The following is a 13,928-nucleotide window of genomic DNA, read 5'->3' on the forward strand; positions in this document are numbered from 1 at the left end:
TCCTTCTATTTGCTTTTCTGATATGCAGGATTTCAGCAATCTTTATCATTATGTGGGATTGAGGTGCTCCAATATTCAGGCCAGACGTTCAAGGATTGTCTTCACTTTTGAGATTCAACTTTGATTTCTATTTCTTACTTATATCTAATTCTAATACTAAAAACTTCAATTTCAATTTTGATTTTGAATTGATTCAGGTTGCAATGCCTCCTACAGGCTTGATTTTATTTCGATCCTGACTACATCGTTGACCACAGGCTTGATTTTGCTTTGAATACAGAAGGCACAGAAAATACCCTTCCATAATCTCATCCTCTACACATAAAGTCCGTTTCATTTCAGAACCACCTATTCCATCAGTTTCTTCAAAAGTTTACATAGAGGGTGCCACCGATTCTGAGTATGATATCCTCGCTAATATAAATAAATATCCTTGTCTGTACCACATTATTCACTTCTCGCTTATCAATATGACCGAATAAAAGAAGAGGAATACTTGTCCTTGAAAAAAACAAAAACAAAGAATATTATATAGGTTTCAAAGAAGATTTGGTTGAAGTTTTGTAGTTACCAAGTAAAATCTGCAGTTGAGAAAAACCAGTTCTTCAGCAGTCTGTGAAGATTGTCAAAGGGAAGATTTATTAGAGTAGGTTCATCGTGAGTGGATATTTTTGAACCTTCTCTACAAGTCATCATGTTTCATCGTAGCTCACACTTATTTGAAATCGAACAATTGAGTCTAGCTCAAGCATAGCTTTACCTGGTGCGTTACATTTCAGGTCACTCAGCATGAGTGAAAACTTGATCAGATCTGGCGACATTGACATATCATGGTATTTGTGATGCACTCTTTGGAACCTTTGGAATCTCACATGAGAAACGCCTCCTCAAAAATCAGCTGCTGCAGCTATAATGATATACTTGAGATGAATACAGAAGATTGCTCGATACTGAGGTTGTCGGATGTACAAGACGCAAGACTCACACCTCGATCACCTCAGCAACTTTCCCATATGAGGATATATGTGAGGCAGCTGAACTTTTGAACACATTAGATTCAAGGGGAGTTCGTTTCTTCTCCTGATGCATATTCTGCTCTGCTGCTCAATTGATTGGTGCGAGACAAATTCACAAGATATCCAGTTCTTGAGTTAACGATAAGTCACCTTTTAAATGAGTACTGATGCTATGATATATGGGGGACAGTTGGGGTCAGTTAGTCGACATCAATCTCCTCTGTGGACTTTTAACTTTCCACGAGTTACTATGAAAACGGAGTCTACGATGGCATTTTCATGACAAGCCATTTTACGACGTGAGAGTCCCAATATCTCGTTCCATTGGTGCCACTGAATGGGCTAAGTGGAACATCCTTCAGACACGGATACACACACATGAGGATCAGGGGTGATTCAGGAGGACACCTCATTTGTTTTTACTGAATGAAACTACAGCATATTCATAAAAAATGCGTAATACCGTACTCAAACTATTATCAGCTTGTGACTCACAACGGAAGCTTGTGAAAATATTGTAAAATATTCGTCAGCTTCAAATTTGATCAAGAAAGTGTTCCAGAATCTTCAAAATGTTCCTTATCATCATTCTGAACTTCTCTCTGATCCAATAGAAGCACCTCGCTGTCAACTAAGCTACTTTTTCAGAATCAAATGCAGCAGTAATCAGGTTTCTGATTACTGCAATATATTCAAAAACATTGGAACTCTCTCTCTACCAGTTTCATCATAGATCTAAAATTATCTATGAGCCGTGAGACTGGGTTTTTGAATATCCTTAGTGATTTCATTGATGCATGAATATTGAAAAGTTCAAGAATATGAAGGTTCTAAATCATCGACATCACCGAATAACAATCAATTGAGTACAACTCGTCTCACAGGCAGACATGAAACTAGGATCCTCCCTGATAATACGATTATGAACAAACAATAGACCAACCCCATTTGTCTAGGAGAGGAAATTCTCATCATCCCCAACTCCAAGATAACAAATCAATTTCCCCAGTCAGTTCAACCTTGAAAGTGTTCGGAAATACAAAACACCGCTGTGCGTCGGCATCCTGCCGATTCCCAATAATCTTCGAAGTTATAGACCATATTTGTATTCAACTAGTGCGTTAAGGGTGAGTTGTAGCACATCCCTTTGACTCATCAACATCCATTGTGACTGGAATTGAATACTACAAACTGGAAATTCTCCGGCCGGAGCAACAAGAGATCGTAATTATTGACTGGTAATGGAATTCACTTATCTTTCGTTGGTGTACCAGTTGATTAAATTTTACACGTGGTAAATATAGCTTGTGCTTTCCAGTTTCTGTTTGTTGATTTCCGTTTGGATTCTCGGAAAGTTGAAATTCACGACGGCGAAGTTGGGGTTCGATGTGGCGTAGGAAGTTCGCAGTTCGTTGATTATCAGTCAGTTCATCTAAATCCACAAGAATGAAACGATCACTGCTGAAATATTTGCCGGAAATGAACATTGTTTTCAGAATAACTGGATGTTGTGTAATCAGGGAATCTGAAATTATCATTTGCAATCGACATTTTGTGATTAAGCGCCGTGTGATTTATTCATTTCTTCCTGTTCTCCGGGAAAAACTGCAGCCTCTCCAGATTTTTCAGAATCGGGATCACGCCTGAACTGTTTGCTTCCTCTGTCCCATATGTTTTCCTTTCATCTAAACGTGACAACTATTCTATCAATCTTGTTCATTGTAATAGGCTTCAGATATGTATTTTGAAAATGTTAAATGCTTGTCAAAATCTGGATTATGCCTAAACTGTTTGCCTCCTCTGACCCATTTCTTGGTGAAAGTCAATTTTCTCAGCATGTTTTCCTTCCAACTATCCGTGACAACCATTCTATCGATCTCGTTCATTGCAATAGGCTTCATATATGTTTTTCGAAAGTGTTGAATGTTTGTCAAAATCGAGATTATGCCCAAACTGTTCGTTTCCCCTGTCCAATTTTTTATAAAAGCCTATTTTCTTAGTATGTTTTCCTTTCATCTATCCGTGACAATCATTCTATCAATCTTGTTCATTGCAATAGGCTTCAGATATGTATTTTGAAGATGTTAAATGCTTGTCAAAATCTGGATTATGCCTAAACTGTTTGCCTCCTCTGACCCATTTCTTTGTGAAAGCAAATTTTCTCAGCATGTTTTCCTTACAACTATCCGTGACAACCATTCTATCGATGTTGTTCATTGCAATAGGCTTCATATATGTTTTTCGAAAATGTTGAATGTTTGTCAAAATCGAGATTATGCCCAAACTGTTTGCTTCCTCTGTTCCATTTTTTTATAAAAGCCTATTTTCTTAGTATGTTTTCCTTTCATCTAAACGTGACAATCATTCTATCAATCTTGTTTATTGCAATAGGCTTCAGATATGTATTTTGAAAATATTGAATATTTGTCATAATAGGGATTATGCATAAACTGTTTACCTTCTCTGACACTTCTCTGAGTGTTCTCACACTCCCAATCCTCAGACGCTTCTTTAATGAAGGTTTCTTCATATATATTCTCAGGTATATTGTTTCAGTTCTATGTTCGCTGTACAACAACCATTATCTTATCTGGTCTGAATTGGTCCTCTCTTGCTTACCCGCAATTATCGCGAGATGTAGAAGCTTGCACAATCTGAAAAATTAATAAAGCTATATCGATAGAGAATCTGAGGGAGTATAATGAATGGCAAATTCCAAAGTTCGCCCTGAAAAGTTACTCCTTTTATGGAGGTTATTTCGTGTGTATTCACAGGTATATTGTTCCAATTCTCTGTTCGCTCTTCAACAATCATCACCTGATCTGGTCTGAATTGGTCTACTCTAGCTTACACGCAATCATCGCGAGATACAAAAGGTGCTTTTTATTGTCTTTAGGATGTAGAACCTTGCACATTCTGAGAAATCAATAAACCTATATCGATAGAGAATCTGAGGAGGTGTAATGAATGGCAAATTCGAAAGGTCGCCCTGAAAAGCTACTCCTTTTATGAAGGTTCTTTCGTGTGTATTCGCAGGTATATTTTTCCAGATTCAATGAATGAATTATACATTGTTACAGCATGATACGTGAAGGATCGTTCATAGATGGTGCTGTTATGATTTGGAATATGTATTTTATATCTGGGAAGGATTTTCTTCACCAAATAAATTGGTAATTGCTTTTTTATCAGTTTGTGAATGTATACAATAGCTGAATCCTATAACAACTCACACATTCCTTTCGGTCGAGATCTGTTCCCAGTTTCAGACACTGCCTGAAAGAACATCTTCTGAAAAACAATAATACCCGAATATTTTCTTCGACACATTGGCTCTTGTAGGCTATAGCTGAAAAAATTGTAGTATTCGTATGTTTGTATCGATATCCGACTCATCTCCCCTCTTTATTCGAATGAAATATTGTATCCGCTATCACAATTACAATTACAATTTAGGCCCTCTGTTTTTTTATCTTTTTCATCCTATTTTTTGTAAGGTGCAAGAGAAAAAGTGAGCTATGTTTATTGTTGTATCCTATTGACAAGTTTGCATTTTTTTTTCTCCATATTGTTTCATGTTATTTCTGCTGTCAATGAATTCATTTATTATTATTATTATTAATATTATTGTTATATATAAAGATAGCTTTTTCGGAATACCACGGAAAATGAAAAATCTATTCTGCCTTGCCACCTTAATTAGGGAAATTAATTTTTATCATAAACGAATCAGTTCAGTAACTTCCAGTTCAATTTAGAAAAATTTTATTAATATCTGTACTTTCAATACTGTTTCTGGATAAAATAAAACTTCCCTTATCGTAAAATTCGACACTGAATTCGGAAGCTGACAATTTTATGTGAGAACAGTAATAAAACTTTTATAGAGCAACAAATGAATTTCTAGAGTACCATCAATCTTACGATTTATTGAAGCATTTTGTTATGTTTGGCCATGAACACTGACTTATTCATTTATTAAGGTCACAACGGTTGGAGAGAATAGTGTCTTTTCTTGTTACTTGGAACACTGATTGGCATTTAATTTGTTATCTTCAAATGATTATTTGGCGAGAATCCCTAAGAATCAATTTATTTTCGAGATCTGAAAGTTTCACCAGCAATTTCAAACTCATTGATACTTTCAGGAAAATGTTGACCGTTTTCCGATTCAATTATCGAATTTATGCGGCACAGTCAACTCAATTACAGAGTAATTGCAATTAAGAAATGAACGTTCATCAGAAATATCATAAATCATAAAAACCAATTAATTCTGGTGGCGAGCTTAATTAATTTTATATGGTGTACGGTTTTAAAAATTGCCTACGATGTCGAAGTGGGATTCCAATTTTTCCTGCTCCCACTGCCAGTGAAGAATAAAAAGTTTTCCAGGTCCAGAAGTAAGCATTACATGCAATATAATATATTTGTTTATTCTGAATTATGATCATTATTTGATATTTTACGTATTCTTTATATTCAATTTCAGAGGAACTGCATAATATGGCGATAGCCTAATGGACGATTATTATGAAATGAGTAAAAATATTACACGAGAACTTTTTTTTTGACTGGAAGGTGATTTCTAAAATAATTTGTGAAAAATTTCAAAAACATGCGCAATTAACTCTCTCAATTTTTTATCAAATGACAAATTACAGTAATGAGGACCCCCGACTTTTATGAACAGCAAATTTTGCGCGGCAAGGATAATTTTGTTGTATAGAGAGTATATGCAGTTACTTTTCATGTCATAATTTCATATCTAGTGGCAGGTATTGTTACCGCCCTTTGAAATAATAATAATCTTTTTCCATTAGACATACACATGTATAGGAATCGTCAAATTTCACACATAAAATCATGAGCACACGCACTATAAATATACATATGTGTGTATATAAATTAATACATATAAATTATTAATAAAATAAGGATACATAAACAAGATCATAAGTAAAAACAGATCATGAGTAAAAAAGTATCAATCGTAAAAATACATTTACAATCGTCATAAATTAAAAAAGAAAAAACTCGGCCAAATTATAAAAACATTCTTGAATCAAAAATATTCTCAACACTCTACTGAATTCATCAACGGTGCGTGCCTCCTTCATGTATTTTGGCTGCTTATTGAAAATTATTCTCCTCATCACATGTGGCGAGTCTGATAAAATTTTGTGCTTGCAGTACGGAATATGAAAATTTGATTTTTACCTCGTATTCACATGATGGACATTTGAGTTCAGTAAGAACTTATCTTTAATCTTAAAAGTATATAAAGATAATTTAAAAATATAAAGACTTGCAAGAGTCATAACTCTGAACTGCCTGAATAAACTCCTACAAGAAAAAATGCGGTTAACTCCAGCCAGTATTCGCAAAATCCGTTTCTGTACTATGAATACTTCAGATGCCAATGTAGAGTTACGTCACATGCATATGCCATATCTCAGCCTGGATGTAACCTGTGAGTGATATAAGATAACACAAGGAATTTAATTTATCAATTGAGAGTTTACAGTGTTTCCTCCAATTCAGGCAAGAATCTATAGTGACACCTAAAAATTTTGTTTCTTCTGAATTTTCGAGTAATAGGTTGCCTGTTCTGATTTGCATATCAGGGCATTGTTTTTGGCGATTGTGTAATCTTATCAATTGCGTTTTATCGGCGTTGAGGAATAAAGAATTCATTTCACACCAATTGGTAATTTTCTGTACCACATTCTCACATTTGTCAGCTAAAACTTCATCTGACTCGTCGCACACGATCAGTGAAGTATCGTCCGCATACATCATCACAAAAGTATCTCTCATGACTGTGTCAATTTCATTTATGTACAGCAAAAACAGTACCGGATCTAATACCGATCCTTGAGGCACACCCATGAAAATCTCCGCATAATCGGAGTGATGTATAAGAGTTGTATTTTCATTGTTATGTGTTATACTCACATATTGTTTTATTCTTTCTAAAAACTATTGAATCCAATCATATGCTACCCCTCTTATACCATAAGAATACAATTTCGATAAGAGATTTATTTGGTCAACACAATCGAAGGCCCTGCTTAGGTCGCAGATGATCCCTACAGGACATTCTCCTGCTTCTATATAATCAAACGCTCGACAAAATTAATTACTGCTGTATTCGTGAATTTATCTAATCGAAAACCATGTTGCTGGTCAGTAAGAATTTTATTCTTACTCAAAAAGTTAATGAGCCTAACCAAGTAAGAATATTCGAATATTTTTGGAAAACTAGAAGTTATTGTTACTGGTCTATAATTTTCCAGTTTTTCTCGGTCCTGCTTTTTATGTATTGGAACTACCTTCCCAATTTTTAATTCTTTCGGAAATGACCCTGTTACAAATGACAGATTGACAGCGTTAGAGGCTGTATTATACTGGTGAGACATTTACTTATGAGGAAAGAAGGAACCTCATCATGACCAGAAGAATGTTTGTTCTTGAGCTTTTTTCTCAATTTTCTCGTGTTGAACAAATCATAAGAGGTTAAAGTAGGTAGATGGTATCCATATTTATCGTTTTTGTGAGTAAATTGACGACGATTACGATGTTTATTCATTTGTGGTTGGAGGAGGGGGCCCTGTTATAGTATAGGCTTATGCCTCTCCAGGGGTGGGTTCCTTTACAAATAACTTTAATAAAAATTATAAGAGTTTGTAGTTGCTTCATTGGTTGGAGTGTCTGTGTCCATGACTGTGGTCCATCTTGAAGGTTCGGGGTTTTGTTGGGTCGGGGAAGTATGCCTGAGACTTCAAGGTATTCCAGGCCGTGCGCACTCCTCTATATGATCGCCAGTGGGAACTGCTGAGGGATGTCCTGGATTTGCTCAGTGGGGTCTTCCACTGCTCTTGCTGGAAGGAACGGTAGCTTCTTTCTTGGTATCCTTCTAGGTTCTCCACATGGCGTCCAACAGGTGGTGAGGGTGCTGATGGTAGCGGTGTTGTTGCTTCTCATACTCTTCGCAACCTAGAGTCCTTGTAGTTCCTTAAATCTCAAGTTGATTGGAGTAATATTTATTAGATTACATGAATCTTGGGAATGGTCTCAGAATAGAAGGTTATGGTGTTTTGTAGTATTCGTTTCTCGGTTGTTAGTATGCGGTGGGTTCGTCTCTGAGAGAGCGTGCAGTAGATCGTGACTTCAAAATTCAAAATCGGTATTATGAACATTCTGTACATATGTGAAAGAGTCTTACTGCCTCATCTAGGAGATTAGATCTTTTATTTCTGACCGGGATATTATAAGCTTATATCGTCATAGTTACGCTATCAATAAAGAGGGTCATAACTCCCTTGGGACATTATAGATTTCATAATTCCTTCTACCTTTCACAAGTAAAAATAAATAGAAATGAAAACTGAACCATATTTTATTTATTCACGTCATTACAAATAATAAATGTACAATTTTGAAATGTTCCCTGAAAATTACTTCCGCCACTGGAAACAATTTCTTCTTTTGTATGGCTGGAGCTTCTGTTCACTACAGTCGAGGTACCTGCCTCTTCTGATGACAAAGTAGACAACATACGCGCCGTTTTATTTCTCAATTCGATGCTATCCTCCAAATACCCCTCCGCCACCGTGGAACTTTTCCAACCTCCGTGTCTTTTTAAGTTAGTCATAGTTGCTCCTGCATTGGCTAGAGCAGTAGCAGAAGTGCGACGAAGGCAATGTCCCGTATAGGAAGATGAGTTTGGCAATCCTAAATACATTGCGATTTTGCTGGGGATTTTCCCAAACATGTTTTTGCCAATTGGCTGAGATGTACATTTATTTTGTCGGAATCTCAAAAAAAATCGTTCAATACCTTTAGGACGCAAAGACATATAAAGTCTTAATAAAGGCAAAGCTGAGAACTCTTTTTCATCCACAACTGTAAATTTCTTCGATACACCAGTTTTACTTTCCGGTACGTTCACTACCATAACGGAATCCCGGTCCTCTATATCCGATATCTTCATATTCAAAAGTTCCTGACTTCTGCATCCTCCAAAATAACCCATAATCAAAACAACCTATAACAAAAAAAAGGAAATAAATACACACAAAAAGGAAAATAAGAAAAAAATTACCTTATGCAATAAATGAATATCATTAGGAGCGTCCTTTAGGAATCTGATAACATCTTTAGGAGATAAAACAGCAGACTTTTTCGGCTTATAACTCTTACTCTTCCGTTTCAAAAAAGCCTGTAGTTCATTGAACTTGGTGATATCTCGTTTCTCATGTATAGTCACCATCGATTTTAGCATTGACCATTTAGTCCATAAAGAATTCGGACTATACGTTTCTGACTGAAACGAATGAATGAATGTTGTTTATTGATAGTAAATGAACATACTAAAGTAATACACGTTAAAAACAATAAACATTACAATGAACCAACAGAAGTTGTTGAGAGCTTCAACAACTTGTACGTGGTAACACAACACATATTTACATCTTTTACAATAATTAATTTAGTACACTAAACACAATATTCTATCACATAGGTTGTATATAAGTATATAAAAACAATAAGGAAAATTAAGAGATTTGTATAAAAAAACAAGAAGAATAAAAGGTAAAATTTGAATTGTAGAAACAAGACAGCATCATTCAATTATGGTTTGCCAGTATTATCTTGACAATCACTCAGCGATGTGTAGCTATATTTATGATTATTATCATTATCATTATTGTATTTCAATCAACTCACGAATCTCTCTCCTGGATCTACTTCTGATATGAGCTATGAGGCTCCTTTTGAATTTTCTTATATTATTTTCACTTCTGACATATTCCGGTAGGTTGTTATAAAATTTCACTCCCAGGTATGAATAACTCCTTTGTCCGATATTTCTTCTCATAGTAGGTGCAACACATCTATCCTTATTTCTTGTTTCATAAGTATGAATGATACGTTTTAATTTGAATCTGTTTGCGTATTGCCATATGTTGACCTGCATATAAAACAGCTGTCGAATGTCAAGAAGATTTGTTTCAGAAAATAGTAATTCTGTGGGGTACATTCGATGTTTGTTCAACAGGATTCTTAAAAATTTATTTTGGGACACTTGTAACGTATTACAATATGTTTTTGAAACACCGCCCCAACCTATAATCCCATATTTCAAATGTGATTCCACAAGACTCTGATACACTATGATTTTTTCTCTTGAATTCAAATATTCTACTATTTTCTTATATCTGTACAGTATGCATCTCAGTTTTTGTATCAGATAGTCAATGTGGATATTCCATTTAAAACAACAATCCAACATAATTCCTAAATATTTTATTTTATTTGTGGGTCGTATAACAAATGAATTTTGTATGGTAATGTTGTAGTTTGGGAGGGAAGTTTCAAAATTGCTAAATGGTAGATGAAATGTTTTTTTGAAATTGATTGATAAAAGCCTATTATCTAACCAAGATTTTATTTTTGTGAAATCATTTTCAATTTTCAATTTCAAGTCATAACAGTTCGTGTCTTTATATATTACAACCGTATCATCGGCAAAACTGGTTATTTGGCCATATTTTTCAAGTAGAAATAGATTATTTAAATAAATAGTGAATAGCAAAGGACCCAACACCGTTCCCTGAGGCACACCACATGTTATTTTTTGTGTTTTGCTCAATTTATTTTTAATTTTAACTTGCTGTTTTCGATTTTCTAGATAACTTTTGAATAAACAATGTGCTGTACCTCTAATTCCCATATCTTCTAGTACTTCTAAAAGTATTGAATGATCAACGGTGTCGAATGCCTTCGCCAAGTCTAGAAAAATACCTATTACTGGTTCTCCTTTATCTAGGCTATTGTAAATAGTGTTTGTTAAGGAGTGTATCGCATCTTGAGTAGATTTATGTTCCCTAAATCCGAATTGAGAGTTAGAGAGTAATTTATTTTTTTCAAGGAATGTATTGACTCTGACCTTTATTACTTTTTCTAGAACTTTAGCTAGACTTGATATCAAGGATATCGGTCTGTAGTTCGCTACAGTATGTTTATCTCCAGTCTTGAAAACAGGTGTAACAATGCTATTTTTGAAGGCGGTTGGAAAATGTCCTGTTTCTAGTACACTATTTATTATCGCTGTTAGAGGGTAACTTATATAATGGACTATTTTTTTCAGCGTTTCAGAAGTTATCCCATCAAATCCGGGGGCTTTATTAGCTTTCAATTCCTGACCTATAATATTTTTTATTTCTGTTTCAGTTGCTGGATACAGAAATATCGATTGACAACTCACTGTTCGTTGTTCTGCATAGGTACTTGGTTTATTTATCCTATCAGCTAGTTGTTTACCTACATTAATGAAGTAGTTATTGAATATATTCGCCATATGTTCTCCATCACTGATTAATTCATTATCGTCTTTTACATTACATATTTTGTCTCCTTCATTTCTAGCAACAACCTCATTAACTAACTTCCACAGTTTTTTTGACGAATCTCTTTCTTTCTGAACTTTCTTAGAAAGAAAGAGATTCGTCAAAAAAAAAAAAAAAAAAAAATAAATACAATTACTACCAAATCTACCGAAAAACATAGAAAATTCCTTACCAGTTCTTGAAAATATGCCAGAAATACAGTTTCAGTGACATCTTTTGGCATAACATTTTTCCGTGTCAGCCAGTCCAGATATATCTTGTATTCTTTTTGGTATACGGCTTCACTTTTCGATGGAATTAATGATTCTCTTGCTTGTTCAGCTTTTTTCAAAATATCCTCCATTATATTTGGGGTAGAAAACACGTTTTCACCGCAAACACAGCTTGATAACAAAGTTCTGTTTATAAACAAGTAACATAGCAACAACCTAGCAACAAGAAAACTCTACTATAATCAACGGTACCTGATTCAAATATACCGGGAAGGTAATGAATTGGTACATTTTTCCGTTTCAAAAATGAACAAAATTTTATTGAAATCGGTCAGAAATAAAATTATCTATGTACCACGGGAATTAATGAGCCTTAATAACCTCAGGCAATTGCTGTCCCTCGGGCCAGAGGCCCTCGGGACGCAAACTTTGCCATCGGTAATTAAGGCCCTCCTAATTCCCTTGATACATAAATAACTATTACGGACTCTGTCCAGAGTTTCTCTAAGGTCGGTCTCCTACTCGAGGGTCCTCGTGAAAGTTACCTCCAAGTAAGACACCGAGTCCTGAAGTTAGAGGTTCTCTCCTAACAGTCTGTGGTGCAAGTACAAGGAGTGAATAATGTGGTTACATGAACATGAAGACTTAATTGATTTTTTGTGAATTTCATACCATTATCAAGACAATAGTTCTAATTTATACTCTCAATCTACCCTCATGTTCTAATTATCGACACCTGGTTACATCGACTTTTTATCAATAGACGCGTTTTGTCACGGTATTAGCAAGACGCGACTAGATGAAAAAAAGTTTGTGAAAATTGTTTCATTATGATCATAGATAAGGTTTTCATTAGGTGACGGGTCGGACCATCCGTAATAGACTTCGTAGTATATTTTTTGCTAAGCTGATTAACGGAAAACAGATTTTAATTGACTTGTTTTTTCACAACAGAATTGAAGGTTTGTTTGACAATCACAAAAGTACAAAGTCAAGAGATTCCATTCGCAATGATTTTTTCAATCGGTTAACGTATGGGAAATATCGATTTTGAAATTTTCATCATTGGTAAAATCACTCAAAATTACACAAAAAGAGGAAATCCTTGAATGATTCACGCGGACTGCGGTTTCAAGAATTGCATTTACTGGAAACCCTGTGAGTGCGTTGAATTCTATATCGGTGAAACTAATAGGCCATTGAAATTTCACATTGCCGAGCACAAGAAATACAGACAGCGATTGGAAAGCGGCAAATCAGGAATAGCAGAGCATGTTTGGTTCATAAAGCTGAGATCATTCACAGCGAAGAACACTGGTTTAGAAGGAAGTTCAAAGAAGCTGCATTTATGTTGTCCATTAATACATTCAGCCAAACTAACGTAGAGATAACCAACAGATTGGAACGGGCAACTCCCGCTGAACGATCGCTAACCTGGTAAAGCGAGGAGGGGAAATAGGGGATAAGTGAAAGCACTCGAATGACCTATTAATTGTCATCCCTCGGAGGAATTGTCCACTCATCACCTTAACAATTGAATTGTCGTTAAGTAACTTGGCTTGAAATCTTCCAATTTTTATTTCGTGTTAATTATTCAATTTTGAAATTTTTGCTTATTTTCATTTTATTGTCATTTCATTTCAGTGTTTTCTGTTTGATATGATTGTTATTTTCAGCTATTCATTTCAATTTTCATTTGTATTTGTTCTTTCAGAGATTTCAAATCATATGCTATTAGAAAATGGAAGTCAAAACTTAAGAAATTCTGCGGATTTCTGTAGAAGCATTCATGCATGATTTCGATGTTCAATCACCCTCATATTTGAATATTGGATTCCACTGATTTGATTTGAATAGGACAGTAACAGTGATTCAGATAATGAGAATGATACAATAATAGATCCTGAGAGTTATAGCTATCAGTTTTGTCGCTGTTGAAAAACACGTTTCATCGCTGTGAAATTCTATTTTGTTGAAATAGCCTTCAGCTTTTTCATGTCATCGGTTTGAAAGAAATAATCAATTTCGTCAATTTGAAAATCATCAATTCAGACTGAATATTGTTACCCCGAAGTTACTTTTTTCACAGTACCTTGTCACAGTCTGTCCAGTGATGAACTATTCACTATTCTGAACTGCAGCCCCATTTTTTCTCTGAGCTTCTCCTAAGAGACGCCTGTGAACAAAATATTGGAAGAATTCCAGTGCTCCAGTCAACAAAAACTATAGACGTAGCAGCGAATAGTTATTTGCCGTTCAGATCATTTCAAGTGGCAGGGACTACT

The 13,928-nt window shown here is 35.1% G+C and overlaps 1 protein-coding gene across 1 annotated transcript; it reads right to left on the reverse strand.

Moving 5' to 3' along the window:
- Positions 1-8,400: 8,400 nt before the first annotated feature.
- LOC141487301 (uncharacterized) lies at positions 8,401-12,110 on the reverse strand. The gene is made up of 3 exons (XM_074186219.1): positions 11,604-12,110; positions 9,124-9,345; positions 8,401-9,066 (listed from the first exon to the last, which is right to left on the reverse strand). The coding sequence occupies exons 1-3, from the start codon at positions 11,772-11,774 to the stop codon at positions 8,419-8,421; spliced, it is 1,041 nt and encodes a 346-aa protein (XP_074042320.1). The 5' UTR covers positions 11,775-12,110; the 3' UTR covers positions 8,401-8,418.
- Between the last annotated feature and the right edge of the window lie 1,818 nt (positions 12,111-13,928).

The sequence above is a fragment of the Leptinotarsa decemlineata genome, unplaced genomic scaffold (genome assembly GCF_025532065.1).
Source record: "Leptinotarsa decemlineata unplaced genomic scaffold, Ldec_3_MD MMD2_tig00078422_RagTag_RagTag, whole genome shotgun sequence".
Classification (NCBI taxonomy): domain Eukaryota; kingdom Metazoa; phylum Arthropoda; class Insecta; order Coleoptera; family Chrysomelidae; genus Leptinotarsa; species Leptinotarsa decemlineata.